The sequence below is a fragment of the Pholcus phalangioides genome, unplaced genomic scaffold (genome assembly GCF_987345545.1).
Source record: "Pholcus phalangioides strain wild (caught in Gottingen) unplaced genomic scaffold, Ppha-v1.0 ptg000039l_1, whole genome shotgun sequence".
NCBI lineage: Eukaryota > Metazoa > Arthropoda > Arachnida > Araneae > Pholcidae > Pholcus > Pholcus phalangioides.
This window is the reverse complement of record NW_028301625.1, coordinates 11,433,528-11,459,289: the sequence shown is the minus strand read 5'-3', so window position 1 is coordinate 11,459,289 and position 25,762 is coordinate 11,433,528. Positions and strand designations below refer to the sequence as shown.

The 25,762-nt window shown below is 36.1% G+C and overlaps 1 protein-coding gene across 1 annotated transcript in view; it reads right to left on the bottom strand.

Annotated features, from left to right (window-relative positions):
* The window catches only part of LOC149065573 (metalloprotease TIKI2-like), a 332,971-nt gene that overhangs the window by 242,901 nt on the left and 64,308 nt on the right, over positions 1 to 25,762 (bottom strand). The window contains exon 2 of the mRNA XM_089253920.1: positions 7,095 to 7,154. Within this exon, the coding sequence (XP_089110046.1) occupies positions 7,095 to 7,154 (60 nt within the window). The remainder of the gene's footprint in view (positions 1 to 7,094; positions 7,155 to 25,762) is intronic.

Here is a 25,762-nt window from a genome sequence, read left to right as displayed (position 1 = left end):
AATTAAACTGACACTACTCGTTTTAATTGTACTGGCACTGGTCCGACCTATATAGATCCCGTTGTGATGGATGGATTTCATTGAAACTTGATATGTATGTTATTTGGACCATGGGAAAAAGATAACTACTATACAAAAGCTCCACTTTTTTCATCTAGTGGTCAAAAATGTAATTGTTTTGTATTGAATCTTTATTTTTCCCATTGCCTATACATCCTATATACCAAGTTTCATCAAAATACCTCCGTCAGAATGGGCGCTACATACGTCTGAATAGTGCCAGTTTCTTTATAACCACACTGTACGTGGCTAAAAATGATGAGATCATTTTGTTTTCTGGTGCTAACCAACTGACGCTTCACTAAAGTATGCAACGGAACTTTAATTCATGCCGATTTATAAAGCTCATTTCATCTAAATTGACATTGATTGAGCCTCAATGACGTGATTTACCTCAATCAGTTAATGATTGTCAGACACAGACAGTAGACTAGTGTAGACCACATGAAATTACGACGCAGTCCCCGTCTAAAATAGATTTTATATTACAGGATTGGGGAGAACGAGTACAGCTAGAAACGGTAGTGATCTAATCCATGTTCACATCGTCTGTACAAAATTCCGGGATTTCCTCGAAGAAGATTTCTGGTGATCTTATTTATTGCGCCATTCATTGGACACTGATACTGCTTATACAGTAATATAGGCAGAGAAAAGACTGTCGTCAGTTTTTATTTCTAGGATTTCCATACCAAAAACTTGAAAGTGGATAAAAGAAGCCAACGGAAATATATTAGTGTAAAGTGCACTTATATTTTATATTACAGAATACATATATTTTACAGTACAGTATATTACACATGTATGTATATGTAGAAAGGGTCTCGGAATAAAATGTTGCACAAATGCGTAGTAATTTCACTAAGAATCGTCATCTGACCACTAGATGGATTGTCACGAAGCTGAATATCAGTTGGGTGCGGTAGCCCAGGTCGATAAGGTGCTCGCCGGAGGTACCAGAGGCGTCGCGAGTTCAATACTCGGTTCGTTCTTGCTAGAAACTTTCCTGACACAGGGGTGCAACAGAAATTGCGTCATCACCACAGAAAAAGATTACTACTGCAGGGAGTCCCACATCGAAGGGTGTTAGCGCACCAACCTTTCGGTAAGTATAAAAAAAAAGCTGCCGTTCGAAATCGGAAATAAATTGTATGTCTTGGTCTAATTAGCCCTCGTGTGCAGAAAATAACCGTGGTGCGATTAAATGATGAAATGAATATCAGTAACGGTTCAGCGTGCATAATTACTCTTTCGATCTTTTTTACCGCACTACGACCGACACACAGGGTTGAAATATAGCCGGACGTAAAGGTTATTGCTGATTCCGAACTTCAACGTTCGATATTATTTTCTTCATGTCTCGCCGAGAAGTTTGGGTGCTAACCACTCGATGGAGGACTTCTTGGGGTAGAAATCTTTCGCTGTGCTCACACGTTATCACCGTTTCTGTTGTATCTTCGCATCAGGAAAGGTTCTGATAAGGACGAATCGGGTATCGAACTCGTAACATCCCTAAATATCCTTTGGTACATTAGACGAGTATCTAATTGACCTGGACTTTACTACTCCCGTATACGATATTTTTTCACAGCTCCAGTTTGGGAACTTTTTGTAAACACTACGTACTGTCAACTAGTCGAGAGAGATTTTCGGATAACAAAATTGAGGGATTAATCTTTAAATATTGCGTGATCACATATTCTTTTGCTTTAATCTAGGTGACCATAGGCGTACAGTGACTGAGTATAGCCTTGAATCAAGGCTATAGCGTTCTTTTGAAGTAAAAACTAACCCCTACCCCGGGAAGGAAAATAATGAATTCTTTCCTCTGACAAGATTCCGCTTACGCTACTGTAAGTGTCCATAGACAAATTTTGCATCCACTCAATGTAACAATATTACTTGAACTCAGGCAATTGATTTCGTTCATCAGTAAAAAAAAACCCATCTCATAAAATTCTTCAGGAAATGGCGGCTTTTGGCAATAATGCATCAACGCTTCGAACTAGTGTAAAGAGTAACAATGAGCCTATTATGACATCTAGAACGGTACTTTTGGTCAACCAAAGATATTCGAGATGAAATTCTCAGACCTATTGTCATTCCATACGGATAACCAAGGAGGTGATTCATTTCTTTTCATGGCCGAGATACGCTCGCTGTCATATAACTCAACTAGTAGATAGCAAAGACTCAAGTGGAAGAAATTTAAAGAATGGGATGGCACATATCTCAGCAACTGGGCCAGTTATCCGCACCACTTTTAACAGAAAAAAAACCCTTCTTAATCCTCGTAGATAACGTCATACATTCTATGATCCAAAGTAGTGTTTCTGAATGGACCACGCACAATAGAACATTCTTGTGTTATTAAAGGCAGCTATACAGGGTGTCCTGTAAGTCCTAATGCGGCCTTTATCTCATCAACCGCTTGTCGTAGAGGTATAGTTCGAATTTAAAATATACTCAAAATGTGTTCAGAAATCACTGTGAAACAGTTTTGAGAGTGAAGAAACGGTGTGTCATGAAATAAAAATTTATCTAAATTTTATACGGACCCTCGTCCTCTAACTTCTAATTAGAAAGTTGTTGCCCTGTCTCTCCTGAAGAAAACAAAAACAATTCCACGTTTATAAGTGCAATATTCGCTGAGATATTTGAATTAAAAAATCGGAGAAAAATTGCGAAAGAACAGCATAAACTAATGGACAACGCATCTTTCCTTCATTTATGCTGCCCTCTCCCAATTTATCTCCGATTTTTGAGCACTTGATCATTTTTGTCGCGCCATGGTCATTTTCTGCACGCGAAGGTTAATTAGACCGGGACGTACAATTAATTGCTGATTCCGAACGGCAGCTTCTTTTATATATATATATACTCACCGAGAGGTTGGTGCGCTAACCCCTCTGTGGTAGCAATCTTTTTCTGTTGTACCCCTGTGTCAGGAAAGTTTCTGACAAGGACGAACCGGGTATCGAACTCGCGACACCTCTAAACATCCTTTGGTACTTTCGGCAAGTATCTTATCGACCTGGGCTACCGCGCCCTCCGACTTTTGAATTCGATTATTGCGAATATTGCGAATTCTCGACAAATATTGCACTTAGAAACGTGGAATTTTTTTTTCTTGATCTCTGGAAAGACAGAGCAACAACTTTCTAATTCAATGTCAGAAGACAGAGGACCGTAAAAGAATTTTAATTTCTTTTTATTCGGTAACATACTGTATTTTCATTCTTGAAATTGGCTCAGAGTGATTCCTGAACATATTTTGAGTATATTTTAAATTAGAACTATACCTCTACGACAAACGGTTGGCGAGATAAAACGATTGATGAGATTTAAGACTTAAAGATACCTTGTATAAAAGTACCCCGCATCACATTATACAGGCAGACAGATTTGCAGTTGTCTCATGCACAGAGTGTCCGAAAAGGATACTCTGATGAGTTCTAAAGCTTCTTTTAAAATTAAACTAAAATACAAAAAAATGGTCAGACAAATTGATATTCTTGGTTTTTGCGTTTTTTGGAAGACCTGTATTTTGGAGAAGACCTTCTCTCTCTCTCTCTCTTCTACACTAAGTTATTTTAGCACTGGCAGAAATAAATTTTCTGATCTTTGATATCTCAGCGAATTTTCATCCAATTTTTATGGGTATGTTTCTTTCGGCGAAATAGAGTCAGAAATTTAACTAATTGACATCCCCTTTGTTGTGTCTCGTATATAAATTTCAATTTTTTTTTTGTTCCCTAACTATTATTGCACGTAAGTGCCACTATCAAAGCTGAATTTCCCACTTTCTACTGGTATTTTCCTGCATTTTTCGTGAATTTTGAAATCAACCGCGGAGTTTTCATTGCTCAGAAACACGCCGTATACCTACGTATATTATCCCAGTATAAAACGGACGTCAAAACTTGGCTCGAACATATTTTTCATTTCGTTCTTAACACTTATGTGTAGTGTGTTGTTTCCGTAATTGGAAATTGATTAATTACATCCTTTGTTAAACACTTGAGAGAACACTTTGTTCGGCAGAACAGCGGTAAAAAAAATGCACTTATTTTTACGTATAACCCCGTACTTCCAATTTTTTTTTTCTATGTTCTCGCTTGAGAAATTCCACGATGATGTCGTTCAATTTTCAGGAAAAACATGATAAATAGAAAAAAAAATTATTAAGGATAAAAGATATATAGCTGAAGAGAAAAATAAACGAATGAATAGAAAATATAAAAAGCTCGTGCATGCACGTGCAATCAAGTTGCTTATTCGAGCGCTAACAACAACTACATGGTATAAGAAAAGACAAAAATAACATTGTTATTGATGGAACAACATTATGTAGTCAATCAACCGTTGGAGAAACGCTGACGATGGAAATTCCCCACCTGATAACCACTTTTCTACTGGAAGTAATACTTGTTTTGTACCAAAGATAAATGCTCGTTTCATCGTGAACACCGGCAATTTCTTCAAGTTGACTTTTATCGTTAAAGTGTAATGATGAACTTCAGTGTTTTATTGCTCAACATTATCTTTTTATCTCAAGCACACATAAAAAAAAAAAAAAAAACCAATGTTAAAAGCGAATCCCTTAAGTTTATCCTCTATCGATTGCATAAAAATATGTTCAAGTCATTTCCTTCAAGATTCTGTCGAGAAATACTAACGTGAGGTAAACGAAAATTATTGTCTTAATATAAATGCAAAGGTTACTTACTGCAGGCGAAATTCCCAACGAGTTGGCTGAGAAAAGATGCCCATAAAAAAATATGGATGTCGAATACCGTCGAATCTCGTTATAACCAATTCCAAGCTACCGGAGAAGTCTCATTTCGTTATAAAGGAATTCCAGGTTTTTGCATTGTTCCTTTGTAAACTTCTGGGGGTTAGAAAAGCGTTCGTTAAAAAGAGATTATTTTCGCTATAACGGTATTCGGCTGTATATGTGAACTATATCATTTGAACATTTTTGTGGCACCACGGTTATTTTTTGCACACGAGGGCTAATTAGACCGGGACTTACAATTTATTACCGATTCCGAACGGCAGCCTTTTTCATACTCATTTAGAGGTTCATGCGCTAACCCCCCGATGTGGGACTCCCTGCAGTAGTAATCTTTTTCTGCGGTCATGTCACCGTTTCTGTTGTACCCTTGTGTCAGGAAAGTTTTCTGACAAGACGAACCGGGTATCGAACTCGCGACACCTCTAACCATCCTTTGGTACTTTAGGCGAGTATCTTATCGACCTGGGCTACCGCGCCCTGAACTATATCAAAAATACAGCAACCCAATGAGAACAAACCAATAATTATACGTATAATATACTACCCATAAAAAAAAATTATGGTTGTCTTATCCAGGTATGTGTGGATAGCTTCTCGATTTATCCCAATATGTTTACGTATTTCTTTATAAATGTGTCAATTGAGTTAGAACTCACGATCCCCGGGGGTAAGCTATTCCATCAATTTACAACCTTATCAGAAAAAGTATCCTGCGACACAACAGTCTGGAATTGTTCCTTACTGGTGTCTCTTGTAGAAGCAGTTGATTTACTATGCATTAATAGCTTAACCGTCCCGTTGAAAATTCTAAACACTTCGATCATATCCCGACACTTGCGCTCTTCCAATGTAAACAACGACTTCTATTGCGTGTATTTGCAAGTTACTTAACATATTTTTGATAATTCGAACTTCTACGAACTCCCTTTGAGTTTTCTAATTTAACGTTAACCTTTTTGTCTGATTCCAACTTTTTTCGAATTTTTCAGTTAACTCGAAGTAGGTGGGCTCTATGATTTTTGTATGAGAAAATTTAGTTTGGAAACATTCTACGAGAAGCCAGACTTTGCTTTTCTCAATCAAATTGTTAAACAACAAATGTTTAAGGACTAATAAAAGTTTCAAAAATACGTTTTTCTCTTCTTTTTTTTTTGATGATTTAATTCCCATTTGAACATAGTTCAGCTAGAGGGCATCGACACTGTGTACCACTTGAAACCGATTATGTTGTTCAACCGATGAATAATAATGATTGTGTAATACGCGTTAATGAAAAAGTATGTTTCCTTGATAGCATAAGACCGGGATTACGCTATAAACGTTTGATAAAAGATCTTTTACAAAACTTGAAACAACCGATAAATGTATTGCTTTTGCTCGAATGAAACCGATGCACTTATTTGTTGCATTTTTTTAAGTTTTGTAAAAGATCTTTTATCAAACGTTTATAGTGTAATCCAGGCTTAAGAATGATAAGCAAAATTTGGGAAATAGTTCCGCAACGGTTGATCACATGAACTGTTCCCGTAAATCAGGCTTTGAACATGGTTAGGGAATTCTGCAGTGATGCTGATTCCAGACCAGCGGAATAATGTAGCAGCTGAGATCAATTATTATAATTATAAATTATTAAAATTTGGGAAACGGTTTCGTAACTGGTGATAAAATTTTAATAATTGATAAATATTCTCCCCCTACGTGGATGTTGATAATTAAGTTGCAATTTGTAGTCATTTTTACAGATCCGGGATAGATTAATTGGATAATTCGAACTTTTTCCCAGTGACTTCGGACTTCGACTACACTGAAATTGGAACTGGAACCCGATTCCGGTTCACTATTCTTCTATATCTAATTATAATTGTAATAGTAATGCGGTTATATGAAATATAAATGTCTATTTGTGTTGCTGTATTTTTGAAATACATGACATCCATATTTATTATGTGCATGTTTTTCCTCAGTCACCTCGTTGGGCATTTTGCCTGTTGTGGCGTTATATTTGTATTTGTATTATTTGTATTTATAATTTAGACTGTGTTGTGATGCTTGTGAAAGAATGTATAATGTTCAAGTTTGATAAATCTTTTCTTATGGCATTTTTTTGTAGGTCATGTGTAATTGGACATTTTCTTGCTAGCCGTTCGAAAGCTTCAATGCTCTAGCTGGAACTTGAACACAGAAAATGCATTTGACATATTAATGACATAACAAGAAAATGAAAGTATCATTTTACCTGTTCGCAGAAATTCGGTTTCTTATAGGCTTGCACAAATACAGCTGCTTTCAGCAACACCTATTGAAAGAATCATAGTTAAATAGAATTGATATACTATATATTATTATTATTACTACCGTTATTTTTATTTACACGATCAATTTTACGAAGTGTTGAAGAAAAGAAAACGCTACACACTGGAGATTCCTTTAAAATTAAAGTTTCTCAATGAGAAAAAAGAAATTTTAGATCTGAAGCAGAAATTGTTTTTTCTCAGAGTTGTATTGTCTTTTCATCCATTCTATTTCTCGGACCATCAGCAAAAGATATGCACTCAGGTAAACCATTAGCAGCGTCAACAGAGTTTCTACGATAATCGAATTGCTTCCTCATGCTTTGGAAGGTTCGTATTTAACGGCTAAAGGGTTTCACTCTTTCCCTTGTATACGTATCCTAGAATTTGTTTTGTTTCGGTTTTGCTGTTTATATTAACATTACTGATCCCCATTTTGGCGGCGGGAACGTGTTATTTGTCCTGGTATTTTTCTTGCGATAACAACAAAAAAAAACTTCCCTTAAGTTTCTAAGAAACGTACAAAACCATTATTTAGCGAATCTATTCGGAGTTGAGAGAAAAATTACAGTGGGAACCACTCACAGTAAAAAAATTAAAACATGGTATTCAGCATGTATAGTAAGAATAACAATCATAATGGTTGTGTGAAACATGTACGTTTGAAAATCTAAAATTATTATTTGCTTTTCGTTCAATGGGTGTCTCGATCCCTGAAGTCGAATTTTTAAACAAGACTTTCAAAAATATTTCATTTAATTGAGAATCAAATGAAAAAAATTTCGTGTCAATAGTTTACATATTTTTTTTCAAAATAAAAGAAAGAAATAATGAATTATATATATAGTGTATTTGGATATGTACGTAATGAAGAAAAAACACTTTGAACGCGATTTTCTCAGATTTCAGTTTTTGAGCTTATCCGTATGATGTAAAATGTGCTACTTCACCAAAAATTCTGAAATTTTCTAGAAATGTTTATACAATGTGTTAGTAGTAAAATGAACTTCCAATTCAACAATTGATCAATGGGAAGTATTTTTTTTAAAAATCGTGAATATTCAGATTTTTTAAATTCATAAAATTCTAACAAATGGCCAGATATCCAACTCCAAGATTCATTTTATTAACACATATCGTATAAGCATTTCTACAAAGCTTCAGAATTTTTAATGCCGTAGTTTTTTTAAATCTTACGTATTAGCTCAAAAACTGCAATCGAAGAAAATCGCTTTCCAAGTGTTTCTCTTGTTTAAACGTTTCACCACATAATTCATTACTTCTTTCTTTTTTTTTTTAAAAAAAATAAATTAAACGATTGGCAATAATTTTTTTGCATTTGATTCGCAATTGAATGAAATATTTTTAAAGTATGTTTGAAAATATATTTCAGGTGTCGTGACACCCCTTTATATGTTTACGAGTGATATATTTCTCTATGAGTGCTGACATCTAATTTTCAAATTAGCAGTGAGTAGATGATGCGTGGAATGTCGTGAGTCATCAGATTGCTTTGTGAGACTCCTTTAGCGAAAAATTCGACTCGTATAATCATATCGCAAAAAATAATTAAATCTACCTCTAAATCAAACTTATTACGTATTGTTGACTTATCCAATTACGCAACCACAAAAACCCACCCTAACCATTCAATCAATAAAAAAACAGCAAAATAAATCTAAACCTAGAAAGCCAAAAATAATATCAACGACCCAGCTTTCGAGATGATTTCAATTACCAACGTATATATAATCCAAAAGTAAATAGAATTCCATCCACAAAAATGAAATCGTTCGATCTTGTTCAAGTGCGAGTCCATGATTCCAACGCGAACGCAGGGTTACGCAAACATGTTGACAGGTTTGTTTGAGATTCCACCGTCACACGGTAATCGGGAAGGACAAGGTTAATTAATTAAAACAAAATTATCATCAAGTCAATGAATAAAAAGTAAAGAACAAAAAAAACTCAGAAAAATAATTAGTTCGATTCCGTGCGTAGTTTAATTTGCATTCATAACACGAAACGAGAGGATAATACATAATACGCTTCCGATGATAAAAAGGTAAGAAGATATTGGAATTGTGTGTGTGTGTGTGTGTGTGTGTGTGTGTGTGTGTGTGTGTGTGTGGTATGGCGTGTGAAGGCAGGTGAGAATTTGACTATGGCTGTCGAGTTTGTTGGTGATGGATGAGCAAAAACAAAAGCCGGTTATTAAAATTATTGATCTCTTCCACCCGAAAGTAAATTTCCTCGAGAAAACGATTGGTTCTGCATCTTTTGCGATAAATATATATTTTTTTTAATTTAAGTTTTTTGGGGGTAAAAACAAAATTTACGAAAACGAAATCCCCAAATATGCACCGGATCCGGAAAAAAAAACAAATTCGTTCAATGAAGAAAAACGGGATAGTTACTTATTTTATATTCAAAAAATGCGAGGAAAAAACAAAAAAAAAACCCGTCAGCTATTTTTCTAACATGGGAAAGGAAATTAAAATTGGAAACATTCTAACATTTTTGTTATCCGAAATGGATTTTTTTTTATTAATATTTTAGCATTTATTTTGAGCTGTATTTGCCCGGGAAAGTTTTCGATTACTTCAATCTTATTCGAGAATGTGATAGTATGAAGATATCGAGCGAAAAATTATGTAGTCTATTTTAAATGATGACTTTCAAACGTTTCGACTTTTTACGGTTGTCATCTTCAGTGGAGAGTTCTCGGCTGTTTGAAGGAAATATTGAGAGACTTGCTTTCAATAACCCTTTTAAATACCAGTTACGTTATACGAAGTAGAAATGACTCAATGTCGAGGGAAGATGAGTTTCGGAAAGAGAATTCACATTCTTCTGAGGAAAATCGAACCACCAACCTCTCACAGTCCGGGTGAGAGCTCTACCGTCAAGAAACAGAGGACAGACATTTTCTTCCCTTAGAGTAAGGGGGCTGAAACTTTTGGAGATTGCTTTCCACTTTTGGTTTCGAAACGAGCCGCCGCCCGCTTTGGTCATCTGGAAATCTGCCTCACGCCAACTGAGTGACCTGGAAATGTGCCGCGGGCCACTTGAATGAACTGGGAAACGTACCACGGGCTGCTTGAGTGATCTGAAATTTCGCCATTGGCAATTTAAATTATCTACAAAAATGATGCGGACCGCTTAAATGAACTGTAAGTGTGCCGCTGGCCACTCAAGGATGGAAATGCTCCAGCCAGTCACTTAAGTAAACTGCAAATGTACCACTCGCTATTTAAGTCATCTGGGGTGGTGACGAGGGTCACCCAAGTAGTTTGGAAATGTGCTTGGAGTCGCTAAGAGGATCTGAATATGTGCCGCTGGGAGCTTAAATGATCTGGAAATGTGCTGCGTGCGCTGAATTAATCAGATAATCTTTTGTGGTAGACTCGAGGGGTTTGGCTATTTGTCACGGGCCACATCAGATGATTCCCAGGGCCCACTAATGACGTTAGGCCCTAGATGGCGACATACAGAGGAACGATGTCTCCCTTTGGTAATTACACGAAGTACAAATGACTAGATAATAGGCGTAGATGAGTTTCGGGCATAATTAGTGGAGAGAGAGATGGTTTCTCTGTATGTTGCCATCTGGGGAACAATGTCGATACGAGCAGTTAGCTGAGGCTGCCCACAGCGCAGTCCCATTCAGCTTAAGCGTATGCTCCAAGAGAAGAAAATGTCTGTCCTTTGTAGCTCAATGGTCGAGCACTCGTCCGAACTTTGAGAGGTTGGTGGTTAGATTCTCCACAGAAGAATGTGAATTTTCTTTCCGAGACTCATCTTCGCTTGATATTCAGTCATTTGTACTTCATATAATTAGCAGCGAGAGACATTGTTTCGCTGTGCTAGTTATGTTTCCAGTTTACGCATTGATGATGTCTGACACAGATGTGGACGAGAAATTAGCGGAAATTCCTCCGGGTGTGCGTGAACCAAAGTTCTTGCTACCGTTAGCCATCATGCTAAATCGTAAAGAAATCATTCATTCATTCATTTGGCGAGTAAATGAGATAGCAGATTTGCCAAATAACGCGTGTCCATTCCACAATGTCTAAACAGTGTGTTATAACCTTAACGTACCGGAATTTCGGCCACAAATTTGGACGTTTGGTACATTTAAAATACTAGCGATATATACAGGATGTTCTGTTAATGGACCGACAAACTCAGAGGGTTTTTAGTAGACATCAAGAGGAAAAAAATTTCAATGGAACGTGGTGTCGCAAACCACGTTGAGAGCGGTGACCGCTGACGTCATTGCACAGTCTAAAACGACGTAAAAACGTTTCCCGGACGCGCTCGAAGATACCACGTATGCTTTTGATGTCGTCCGCAGCGCATGCGATTCGCGACGCTGCTTAAGTCAGATATGGTGAGTGATCCCACGAACGCATTCAGCGATCAACTGACATCCACCTTCGTCTCCTCTGGACTCAGAGCCTGCATACGTTTTTCGCGATTTTCACCCTCTCAACGTGGTTTGCGTCACCATGTTCCATTGCCATTTTTGTTTCTCTTGATGCCTACTAACAACCCTCTGAATTTGTCGGTCCATTAACAGAATACCCCGTTAATATGGAAAAATGTATAATATGGATTTTTTTTTTAATTTTTGTCGAAACTCACCTATACCAGTGCCATAGGCAGCTGTAACATGCAGTGTAGTGAAAAAACATTGTTAAAGTTTCATTGTTTATATATGAAAAACAGAAAACAAATTAATTATGGGAACAACTGGGAATTGGGACAATATATATGAACATTGAAAATTTCAAATAAAAAATTGAAGAATTCACAAAGAAATAAAAAATGAAAAAAGTCGTAGCGAAATGTCTAGGGCTCTTATCTGACATTGGCTTAACATAGAACATTTCTGAGAGCATCCCTTGGCCTCCAAAGACTAAATAGAAGCTTGATCTCCCGACGTTCTACTGTAATACCATTGAATTCAAAAATATAGAAAAATCAAAGCAAAATAGCCAAAACTAATGGTTTTTGTCAAATAAAAGCAAAGTTTCAGTCAATGCAGTCCAAGTACGACTTTTTCCATTTTTGAATTCTTTGTGAATTCTTCAATTTTTTTCTTTCTAAAAATTTTTTTGAAATTTTTAATGTTCATATATATTGTTTTCAATTTTCAGTAGTTCACATAATTAATTTGTTTCAGTTTTTCATATATACACAATGAAACTTGAACAATATATAATATTGAACATAAATAATATTTTGTTTGTACCTGGCCCGCATTCTGTGAATCAAAAAACACGAACTGGAAAAGTCTAATGAAATCTCCTTCGGTTACCATGTAAAGAGTATAGCAAGCATAATTTAAATTATTAATTTATACAATAATTTCTGTATTTAAAAATTCAAAAACATTGCATGTTCATAAATTTTTGAGTTCAATTACAATGCATGTCATAGGCAGTATCCAGCCCTCGAGCAGCCAGTTGAAAGTTCAAAAAATGAATTGACTGTTATTTCGTGTAGTCCTATGATCGATATGAGGCATTCATTGTAAAATAAAAACGTGGAAGCTGAAAACTTTTCCGTAATGTACGGATTACTTTTGTGATATACGAGCAAGCTGAACTGCAAAGATCAATGCTTTTGTCGAGTTTCCATCTTGTAAATAATCTCAGAAGAACACCATACGTCACGCGAGGTACATTCTTCAAAAATCGCCCATCGCGTCAATGTGGCAAGCCATTAAGTAACAGTAAAAATGACGGGATAAGGGGAGTCCATAATAAATCGACGAATGCTAGAACAGCAAGTGAAATGACTCATAATAAATTGTAGTACTTTTTCAATGGTGAAACTTTTCTCGCGTGTATCGGCAATTTAATTCGCTGACTAAATTCATATTTTTTGACCCTGTTGTTGTGGTATCCTGTCAACAACAACCCGGTTATGTATTCCAACGTAAAAATACAAGTTTAATGAAAAGACCTGCCACTAAAGTAGTAAATAAATGAAAAAAAAAAAGTCAAATGAAAGAAAGATAGCGTCGAGGCAGTGGCAACAGTAGCAACAATATCGACAAACTTGTATGAAAAGGAGGTGGTACAACGGCTTTTTGAAACTGAGAAGCTTTTGTCCTCGACCAAACATTAATCTCGTAAGTTTTCTTTTCATTCTTTTCTGGGGTTCAGACAGCTCTGGCAGGTCTCGCGGCCCTAAACAAACGTCCAACAGTGAAAAATGGCACCGCACTTCCCCAGGAAAATCTCAGTTCACATTCAATGCAAGACAACGTAAATGTTCTCAAATTGCTTATGTTCGAGGATAAGCTTAAAATATCTGTGGACAAAAAAAAGAGAGGAAAAGGGGTGAAATCGGTTATAAAATTCTCCTTTTAACGTATTTTTTATTGCAAGTACTAAAACATCAAGCTTCTGCTCACGTTTTCACGTATCTTTTCTAAATGACTTTCTCTTCAGTTACTTTGAGCATCGCTTACCCTTTTCCACGCTTTTTACCATCTTTTATTATTATAAAAGCTCCTTAAAAATAAAAATAAAGTTGGGTCAAAAATATTTCAATACATTTATTTAAATTTTATTTATTATTTTCCTCTTAACTTTAAAACCTTGCTGGGAAAGGAGAAAAAAAAAGTTAAAACTCGCAGTGTTTTCGACACAGATATGTTAAATAGTTTTAAAATTTTCATAGGATTCGGGATACGTATTTCAAAAATTTACATTGTCATAAATTTATTGGTAGCATGCACGGAAAATAATTCTGAATGGCAGTAGCTGTATTCAAGCATGCCATATTCCATGGGTGAGATGATAACATTCGTTGTTTAAATATAATAAAAAACTCGTGGCATGGTTCAATTTTCAAATACAAAAGATAGATAGATAGATAGAACCGCTCACAACCCCGGACTGATGCAAAGAACCTTACTTCCGTTACCTCAAAAGAGGCAGAGTTGTGTCGAAAATGTTAGCAAAGATTTATAGTGGCGGCTCCCCTTGGCCAGTGCTCGCAAGTATTGAATCACTCGCGTCATTCTCCCCATGAAGAGAGCCATCAACTCGATGCAACGTACAAGCCATTTGACTAAAATGGATAGCTGAACCCAATGACTGGGGAGATAAAATGCACGTGCGCCCAGTGGCACATAAGCGCCGGAGACCGCAGCCTGGCATTTCGAAAGAAGTGTGGAAAAGACTTATGGGCAAGTAAGAAGAAGAAAAAGTTGACATGTTGAAGTGGGATAGATTTGAGAATGATCTAGATACACAATGTATACAAAATATGTATACAGAGCCTCCGCTGTGACGGGAAACGAAGAAACAAAGCCTCCGTCCACAGTGCTGGGCAGTTTTGTTTCCCTTTCCTTTTACGGAATATGCAATACACACACACAGATAAAAACACACAGAGCCTCCACTGTGACGGGAATAATCAAACAGAGCCTCCGTTGACAGTGCTGGGCATTCACATTTGAATTACTCACATATATTATTTACATTACAAAAATTTTCCTTTTTCATACTGTTGGGAATGTACATAAACATAACTATGAAGGTAATACATATTGGGAACAATTATCACCATGAGCTCATACAAATATTCAAGGTTACTTCAAACACAAGACCAACAGCACACGTGGATGGAATCATAATAAACACAATGTCATAAATGTTTAGAACTGAGAAGAGCAACTGATAAATTTTCAATAATATTTAGAAATAAGTGGTAAAGTTTTAATATATGACTGGGAAATTAGTGGGAAAAATAGGAACCATATCAATGAGAAGATAAGCAAAACGTTCAGGGACCAATTCATGTTACAGCCAGTTTACACTCCCACCTACTTCAGAAGCCAATCCAAAGCATCGCAGCTAAGTTTTAGCATATATCTACTTTACCGCACACTATCTCCGGTCATATATCGCCATACGGCAATTTCCAACCAGTGGAGTTGGGTGGGAAGTGAAGGCGCCATCTATCGGTGGTCGCCTCAAGCTCAGTAGGTAAAGAACTTGGTTTTGATGTTCTTTGGCTGGATTCGAACCCATGGACTGCTTTTTTGATAAGTTTGAACATATAAGCCCGACTTTTCACAACTAGAAGAACCTACTTAAACAAACACACAGCAGTACAGAATCGAAAACCTGCTCAAATCCCATCCCTAGTGCCGTTGAATTTCTATTCGTACCACTATCAAATTAAGAGCATTGGTATTTTTGGTATCGATGAATTCTGAACATTTTCTCCTGTTATTTTCAATTTTTTTTCCTCAAATTCGATTCCGAATTGCCACAAATAGTAATAGTCATCCATGCCACGTACATTGATACATTAACCCCACTTCGCGTTCGCTAATCATCCTTCCTCGTATGCTCGGGTTAATTCGTGTTGACCCAGAGTATGCTGTATTGTTTAAGAGGTCACATCTACAGAAGAGTACGGTATAGACTTGATGAATATTATATTGAAGGGTTCAAGATTTTCATTGGAATAAACCATGCGTTATTAACTTAATATTCACCCTCAATTCAGTACTTCGACAAAGGGACACTGTTATCGAATAGAAATAATTCCAGACAACAGTTTGCAGGGCGTCTTCCTTCAGTAAGGCTGTCGAATATCTTATCTTCCATTATCGTAAAATCTACACACAGTCGTTTAAAAATGTTACATCCAAAAATTGTTATTTTTTTTAAGTTACTCTGCATCAAACTATACAGTAACTGAATTTCGTATGTTACGGGCGTTATTTTTCAATTTTTTTTGCAGCCAGTTCGTAAAGCAATTCGCATGTGATGAATCTTGAGTTCGACATTTTTGAATAGTATTTGGATGATATTTCTTTCAGTCAGTGTCAGTTACTAGTACATCTATAAACAAGATTTTATAAAATAGTCTTTGGCACGAACATCACATAATCAATTATGTAGTAACATTTTATTTGTATATATACTATATATTTCTTTGCTTTAAAACAGATGAAACGGAAGTGGGTATTTTTTTATTGTATGCCTACGCACTTTGGAAGTTTTATTGAGTTGTATGTTCCCTTGAGCTAGAGCAAAAGAAATGTCTTTCGGTCTTACTTCTCTGGAAGTGACTGCGGCTGTTCTTGCTTCTTTTTTTATATATTTTTTATTGTTATTATTTTCATTTCTGTCGGTAAGCAGCTTCTTTTTTTTTGAGTGAAAGATGTGGGGGTGACTCTATCCTTTTTGAATCTTTTCACTAGAAGACGACTTCTGTATGGTAGATATCTCTCTCTCTCTCTGGTATTGATTCGTCGTCAACATATGCATTTTTCTGTTCCTAGTTCACCGTTGAAGCTTCTTGTTCATTCTTCTTTTGCCTTCTTGAAATTTTTTTTTCCCGGCAGTATTCTTCACGAGATATAAATCTCAAGTGCTTCATGATGTCGAAACCTTCAGAGAGATCAGAATCACCGGCATTTCTCCTTGTTAGCTACCGCTGTCATCGGCTCTTTCGTGCACCCAAAAGGATTTCTTCTCCTAGAAAATATATATAGCCCCCCATAGTATTTTTTTTTTCTATCTTTCCCATAGATGCGTATTTCTTCAGTGGAAGGATTTCTATAGTACTGAAGATACTTCTAGAGAAGATTCACCATTTCTATATATCCTCCTCCTCCATCTCTCTCTCTCTTCACATTTTAGGCATCGCCTCAATTTTCGCGTACCATCTGCAAAAGTAGCTATTGTGCTATTTTGTTGCTTCATTTGTCATCTGAATATCCGGATCACACGTTTTCTTCTGCTTGCTCCTTGTCGAACATTTGTCATTTGTCTTGCCAGCCGGCAGCCGCTGGTTTTCTACATTTTCCGTGTTTTTGTTTTTTTTTTTATCTATATTTATTATTTTCCTTATTGCTTTGTTCCGAGAGTATTTGCACCATTAATCTAACGTTTGCTTACCATTTATTACACGATTTTTTTTTTTGTTATTATTTTTCGGATCTTCCATTTTGAATATGCGTGCTCGTGGAGTCGAAGAGCCACTTTGTTTCTAAATCACTAACTTTTCTTTTTATTTTATTCAAAAGCCTCAATGTTATCGTGTTTTTACTTGCACTACCAATTTTTAAAATATCTGACAGTTTTTTTTTGCTTTTTTTTTCTGACTTTGTACATTCAAAATATTCATTTTTCTAAGATACACACAGAAAAAATAACATTATTCAACGCAACATATGTTTTACTATAGAGATAAATTTTATTTTGTATTGAAATCTTTCTCTTCTCTCCCTTTCTTTGTAATACTAGATAGAATTTGATGCAAACGAAACTTGTGCATAGAAAAAACATAGACGTCTTATTGTCTCAAAGTATATCGGAGTGGAAATAATTAATTTCAATAAAATATTCTTCGATAGAGACAGAAAATGATTGGAGCCAAGTACGATCCTTTCATACGAGTAATCAGTGTCGCACAGCAGATTTTTCTTAATCAAGAACGTGTTGTGTTTCCTATTCAAGCTCAATGATCAACTGAAAGTTGCGTCTTCTGTCGTATTATTTATACGCATTCTGTGAGTTTGTGCTTTCAGTGTATCGGAAGTTCCATTCATATAGTCTAAGTAGAGTATCAGAATGTCATTCTGGAGCATCAAGAGGAATGTCTCGTATCATATGCAAACGTTTATATATATTTCCACTCTGATTACGCATCACAATGCGACAACGTTCGACGATATCAAGCAGAACTACTATTGAAGGTTTTTATTAGGGATATGGGAAAATCGCTTTTAGCAAAACTGAATGAATAAACTTTTTCCTTATCATCCCGGTATCCAATTTTCCTGAAATTTGAATATATATACTTGTAAATATTCGTTCGACAAATTTTGAACTATTTGTGCGTGTGTGTGTACTATGTTCATTTCATTCTAAATTTTGAATATTTCGTAAATACGAGCAATTTCTAAACTCGCAAAGTATGTGAAAAAATGTTATAGTACGGTATATGAGAGTCAATCTCAAATGAAACTCGTTGGGGTTGATTTATTAACCCTTTTCGCTGCAAGGTAGACATCACTAAAACCTAATTACACTATAAAAGTTTGACTAAAAATTCTTTTATAAAACATGAAAATGAAATCAATAAAAGTATTAGTTAAACTCGAACGAATGTAACCAATAGGCTTATTGCTTGTTTTTCTCAAGTTTTGTAAAAGATCTTTGATCCAACTTTTATAGTTTAATCCTTGCCTAAACATCCTTTAAAATGCCATATGCTTTTTAATAGAGAGGCTATCTTGCGATTTTCAGCAGAGGCAGACTAAAGGGGATAGGGAAAAGTGTTCCATTGAGAAATAAACTTTACAATATATCTGGGCTTGTCAATGCTAAAATTAGAGGCATTTAAGAAGGCAAGATATCTCGTCGATGCCGTCGGTCAAGGACGAAAAGTTATATACGGTAGTGTCGTAGACTGAGATAGACTTGGAAGTCTCGGGGGAGGGGGGGCACGATGATGATGATGATGCCAATTCATCTATACATATATGCATTAGATCTGTCGACTTTACCTTCGACGCTGGGGAGGCTTGCCCCCCCCCCCACACCCCCCGTATCTCCGCCCATGGGTAGTGTAACAAAATTTAAAAAAAGAAAGGAACCTCTAAAGAAGAGAGAATGCGTGTCTGTACGTTAGAAGTCATTATAGGTATTCAGGCACGAATCCAATTCAGTATTTAGTACCTTCCCATGTATAGGTGATGTATAATATTACTTTATAGTGAGGGCTGATCAAATCCGTTAATCCGTTGAAGAAAATTCATTAATATGACGGAAAAAGACACAGTTATCAGTTGGTGAGGAAAAATTAAACAAAGAAATCCGTAAGGAGAAGACAGAATCCATGCCTTCGTTTAAAAGAATTACAGTAGGCATTCAGACAAGCATACAACTTCTTGGGGGGGAGAAGGCGGATATCCTCTGTGAAGACCTATAGTTGGTTCACTTTAGTGACTCATTTTACAGGCTGCAGAAAATCATAAATTATAAGCAAAACATGGGGGGGGGGGTGAGATTTTGTTACACAACAAATCGTATTCCCCTGTTGCAAACATAGTGCAGGATGCTTCAGCTAGGAAATGGTTTATGGTTCTGCACTACCCATCCTATGGCCTCAATCTGTCACCAGTGTGGCTTTCGTTTGTTCGAATCTTTGAAAAACTCTAAAATGATATGTGTAAGGTATCCGGCGTTGCCTGTCGGCCGATCTTTAATGCATTCTGCAGCTTACACAATGGGTCATTGAAGTCGTTAATAACCACAGTTCTTCATGCATGATATCTGCCTTCCCCTTAAGTTCGATTGCGTGTCCAAATGCCGAACTCACGAGCATCCTAGCTTTCTTGTAGATGTCTTTGTTTAATTTTGCCGTGCCATCAGATATACTGTATCTTTCGCCCTTGTCTTAATGAATCATCTTGAAAGGGTTTCATTTGATCACCCCCTCACTGTAAACTATAAAGTAATATTATATAAGACACTCATACGTGGGAACATACTAAATACTGAATTAAAATAACTGAGGAGAATTCGCAATGAAAGACCCAAAAGTTAATGATGCAATTTGGTGTGAAATTGATATGATTTGAATCACAATTCAGGTAAAATGTAGTTTCGTAAAATTTTAGTAAATATATGCAGAGTATATGATTATATTTTTCAAATTTTAAAATGATGATATCCCTTCCCCGTGTTGCTCACTTATTTTTATTTTTTTAGGAAATTGAAATAAAGAATATTAAATTTCTCCATGGGTATACATAGGCGGATTATTTCCCATTTTAATAGAGTGTGAGTTCGTGTTCTCGGAGTGGTGCCTAACGTGGGTTGCAGCTGAGATCAGAGCTTGTTCGTTGAGGGTTGGAAGAGAGAGACGATTGTGGTGGGTGTAAACTGGCAAAGGGAACTTGTCAGGGATGGCTATGATGGATTGGGAAAAGGGAGATCAGGAAATTAGATCTCGAAAGATTAAGTCCCGAAGAGAACGTGAGAGGAACAATATCGATCTTTTGGCGCCGCAAGGGGCAAATGGCCCTTACGGATCTTTGACCTCAATAAGGACAACTGCATCATGACACATCTTATAAGATACTTTATAATTAACTCCTTCGTTTTATTGTTTTGTTCTTTTAAATTGTAAGCGAGTGCTGTGTTTGCTCTTCATTCAACCACCGAGAATTTCTATCAGTGATATCAACATGAGACGAAAAGTAAAGGACATATAGTGTACCAGCAATGTGTTTTACGACACTCAAATAAAAGGTTAATTTTTAGTTTTACGCCCATGTTTATTGCATTTTTTTTTCTAGTTGGTAGCGACTATACTCGTTACAAACTGTTTCCTTTTTCGTTGACAGTAACTATAACCGGGGTAAACTGGTTTTATTTCTTGTTTACAGTGACTATACCCTTTGTACACTGTTTTCTTTCTCATCGATAGCGACTATACCAATTTGTTCAACAACTATACCGTTGTATATCTTTTTCTTTTCCATTAATAACAACTATGTCTACTGTGTTTCCTACCCTTTGCACGTTACTCACTTGTATAGCATCTAATTTTAAACCAACAATTCATTAACCTTAGTATACGGAAAATAGAGAAGCAATAACGAACATACATTCTATTTGTATCTGTCCGAAATTCTGCTCTCATTTTGTTCACATTGCCATCGATTTTTCTCTTCGCATAGAAACAGCTGCGTAACACATTATAAGCATAATATTTACATATTCTCCCACCGTTACTTCTTAACGCACCCTCAATCCATTTCCCAGTTTGGTGTGTCTGTTTCATAGCAAACCAAACACTTCACTTGGCAACGAATATCAAATTGATATCCCGGAAACACTTCCTGGCATTCTTGTTATATTCGGATACGACGACGTTACCCGACCCTACACGGGTAAGTGGAAGAGCAGATAACATTGGGCGGGTATTTCAGTAGAGAATTTGAAAGAGCCGGAGAGAACAGAATTAAAATTTCCTCTGGATTTCATTTGTGTGTTTTCCCCGAGATATGTTCGATTTCCATATCGTGAAATTTCCATCTTATTCCGCCCGTTTCCGTAAAAATACAAAAGACTACACCGCAGATGAGACGTTGCTCAAGATTACAAAATCTCTAGATATATATTTTTCTTCCATTTTAATCTATTTTTCTCATTTATGTATGTGTTGCACCTGCGATATTTCTGAGATTTAGAAATACCAGTATTCGTTCTTCATCCCGGGTGTTTTTGCTCTAAAAGAGATTCCGTTTCTTGTGAATAAAGTATGATATTTATTCACGGAATGGGGATGGCTAAATAAAATCTTATTAGGGGGTTGAAAATGTTTTACATCTTTAATCTCAACACATTTGATTCAAAGTCAAATAAAGTACAACAATTTATTTGATCGTAATTCGGACACATGTTATTGCTCAATCTACAGTTTGTTAAGATTTCCATATGCGGAGTTTTCGTTCTCTAAGGAACGACAAACATCGCCGAAAACTATCAACGCAGCAGCGTTTCTGATTCACTGATAAATATTCAGTTCACACGCACTTTCCAGAAACTATGTTTCCCTTTATTTTCTTTTCAGAGCAATAAAAATGCAAATAACATTCCGTTATTCAGGGCATATCACATTTCACGTTTGCTTTTCTTTTCCCTGTGAATTGTAAATTTTTACACACTATTTTTTTTTGTAGTCTACATTATTGCTTTACCTTATTTTTCTGAATTATCTGTGCACAGAACACATACTGGTGATAAAAAAAAAATAACGATGTATTTATTAATATGATACCGAAAAATTTTTAGTGGTATTGATTCAATTTTGTATGCACGTAGCCATTTACATGCAGTAAATTTCTATGATTTGATCTATGAGAAATACCCATTTCTCTCTTGGCCTTGCCATTTCTTCTCTTACCTTATACTTATTGTTTGCGAATTCAAGACGTCTCCATCCGATAAATTACGTTTAACCGCATTAAGACCCTTGGGAGTTCCTTAAACCCTGTTCAAATCTCCGCTTTATGTGCAGCAGCTTTCTATGGTAAGCTTAGAAAATGGCTGAGCTCCAACAATATATCGGTTGGAATTAAAGTTTGTCGAGGGTAAATCTCTACTACACAGACGATATTTTCTAGCACACACAATAGGAACTGCATCGATATTTACCGTGAGATGCGTGAATTTCTAGTTAATTTATTGGGTTGTCGATAAAATATACGATGTAATGGCGTGTTTTAGATTTAGTGTTTGAGAAAATTTCCAACAGCCGAGCAAGGATGTGTCTCAAATATGTTTATTGATCGCGTTACTTGGTGTGATGAAATTAATTGTTTTTGACACCTATCATGTATTCGGAGCCAAATGGAAAACTTGACACCCACTCCCAACGTACATTCAGCGTTTTAAATAGCCAATGTTGTTATTACGGAGTGCAACGCGGTTGATGTATCGTGTCATGTGCATCACGTGGGAGATTAGAAAATGGCTTGATAAAAAAATATTTATTATATTGATTTTGATCAAGTTCTGGTCAACTTAATGGATTCGAAATCGGAAATTTTGCTTCCAACAATTTTAATTTCGTTGACTTCTTGTAGAGGATCTAACAAAGTATCGTGTCTTTCAATAATATTTTCTAATTATATCATTAGATTTTACAGTTTAAATAATACGCTTCATCTTTCAAAACAATCATATTCCAATATTTTTCCAAGTGGAAATTTTGCAGCTCTGTTTCATACTGGAGATCAATTATCTTCGAGTGTATTTAGTGTTTCGTTTTGTGTTGATGGTGCCTTTTAACAATTAATCAAGTGTATTTAATCGAATGTTGTACAATTCAGCAATTTGAACAGTATTTTTGTTATGATTGGAATATATGTGGAAAAATGTTTGGAAGTGGAAGCAACAAAATAATGTAATGTGTATGTGGTTGAAAGGATGAAAATGTTTGCCTAGATTCGTAGCATGTTCCAAGTTTCGCGACTCTACTCTTGCATTTCCCTCGCAGCATCATGTCTGAATATTCGTTATGCATAAAATAATTGTCTGTCGCCACGGACATCCAGCAGTTTCTTCACGTCTATACTTTTACGTCCCACCACGTAAGGGTAAAAAGAAAATATTCCCTATTCCTTTCAGCTCGTTCTTCCCCGAAGCTAAAGAACTGCATATTTAACTTGTGCTCGTACGAGTGGGTGTAAGAGAAGATGTATTGGTGAGATACCACACACACTGTATTGCCACAATTCCAAGATGAATATCGACGTGACTCATCTGGAAATGAGACTTTTCGTACCGACCCACGATCAAAGTTGGACGTCTTTTGTAAATGGAATTATGGTAGAAGCGGGAACTACCCGTTAGCTAACACATATCTTCCGCTTTATTACTGCAGTGGGATGATCGATTCACTCTCGAGGATTAAGGGAAGGTGCTTTTCGATGAATGAGAAGAAATCTATACAGAAGAGAAATATATCTGATGATAACACGTTGTCGGGTCTCGATCGCATTAAGGAAAGTCGTTGAGCCATTCAGTCATCAAGTAAAGATTTGTATGGAGGCCATGATCCCTGTCAAAACAAACCGTTTGTTCCCTCGGGTCGACTAAAACACTTTCACGAATTAAACCTGAGATGAATTGTAGGAAAAGACTTTCTTTTAATCAATGCTCCATTGAATAATCAACTTCTTATTGTTTCTTTGGAAATGTCGTTGAGGAAACTGTTAATATCAAAGTTGAAAAGACAGACATAGCTTTGACACTAAAGAGTGCGTTGAAAATTCGGAGAATTCTAAATCCTTTTTTAATATCCGCAGAAAGTTCTAGGACGGGGAATTTTAGCACAGCACATCCCAGCAATATCACTGTCACAAACAATTTCTATGTTTGCGAATAAAATTGTCACGCCTAGTTCGTAAAACTTGACGGAGAGACCGGGGAAAAAAATAGAGATACCGCCAGAAAGGACAAATTTCGATGAAAAATCGCGTTCTTCCATCCAAAGTGATGAAATTTCGTCGGTTTGTCTGAAAGAAAAAAAAAATAAAGCACAACCTCGTATATATTTTTATTTTACTGTTTTGTGAGTAAGACTGCTTCGAAATCTAACTAGCAAAAACCATCCCTAAATATATTTTCTTGGTATGAATGCAAAAGCCATTGGTTGCAAATAAGAATCATAGAAACATGGAAATAGCGAAATATTAAATTTCACGGATCCTTAAACGTGTCTTGGGTAAGTCTGTTTAAAAGGATGGATCCGCAATGACTCGGTGTAATTTCTCACTGACGTTTTGGCATCTCATTTACATATGAGTAAGGGAAAAAAATGGCACATCAAAGGAAATTTCCAATGTGAAAAGGCAAAAATATTTATGTTTCGTTTCGTTTCCTGTCAAAGCACGACTACCGTATTCAATCTCTGAATAGCGAATAATCAATAGTTCGGGTACGAAAATTCGGTCTTGTTTTCTTTCCAATTCACTACAGAACTGACGAAGGTTCAATGGGTTCCCTCGAACAAACATTAGGAATCTTGATTATTAGTATTGAAAGAACGGATATCACTGAGACAAACAAAAGGAGGAACTAGATGTCAAGTCTTTGTATGGTCGAGGACAAATATTCTCAGGCTATTTCATTTCAGTTTTCATAAATTAAATATTTACTCACGGAACAATAAAACTTGTGTGTTCACATGTAATGTAAGCGTAATTACGTCATGTAAGCAATGCATTATCGACACATAATCACAGCTTATGTGTTCATAAATATAAATCCATGTTCGTTTTCATTCAGAAATATAAGTTCTAAGAGTTTGTATTGTCGAGTTAATGCTTCTAGTATTTAAAACATGTAGCATCATCTCAATACGGTCACGGGGGGAAAATTGAATAAATCTCATTATCTTCCGAGAAAGAATGACGGTTAAGACAACTCTTAAAGCAAAAATGTCGCGCATTGAAAATAATAAGCCAAGCATGAAATAATAACCATTCACATTCTTCGACGTCACGTTCACATCGCATTCAAGTAAAGCAGCCAATGCAGATGAATGCTGATGGAAATCATTTCATTTGCATACAAATTGAGCGCAATGGGACATTACAAAACCCCATAAATTATTTTGCCAACTTTGTTACATTCGAATGGCCGGGCACGTCTAGCAATTAAATATATTACTCTAGCCGAGTTTTGTATACGTTCACCGCTGTTTCATTTAATGAGTTACAACTGCTAGTTTTATGAGAGCTAAACCCTGAATACACTTAGGATCAAATTCATTTTCAGGCATCTAATTTTTTTTTTTATACGAGTGTGAAAAAGATTCATGTAGCGTTTGTATAATTCATGAATTTCACCGTTTTATGTTAATCGTGATCGCATTACATGATAAATCTTTGTCCAATTATTTTGGCCGTTTCCAGCATTATCAGGCTTATTTAAAGCTCTGAAACTTTTTCGTTGCCGTTATTTCAAAAACTCGGTCTCCTGAAAGGTCGAAGTGTCGATTGAATTTGAATATGGCACTGGAAATACCTTTATAAGCGTCTTAGATTATT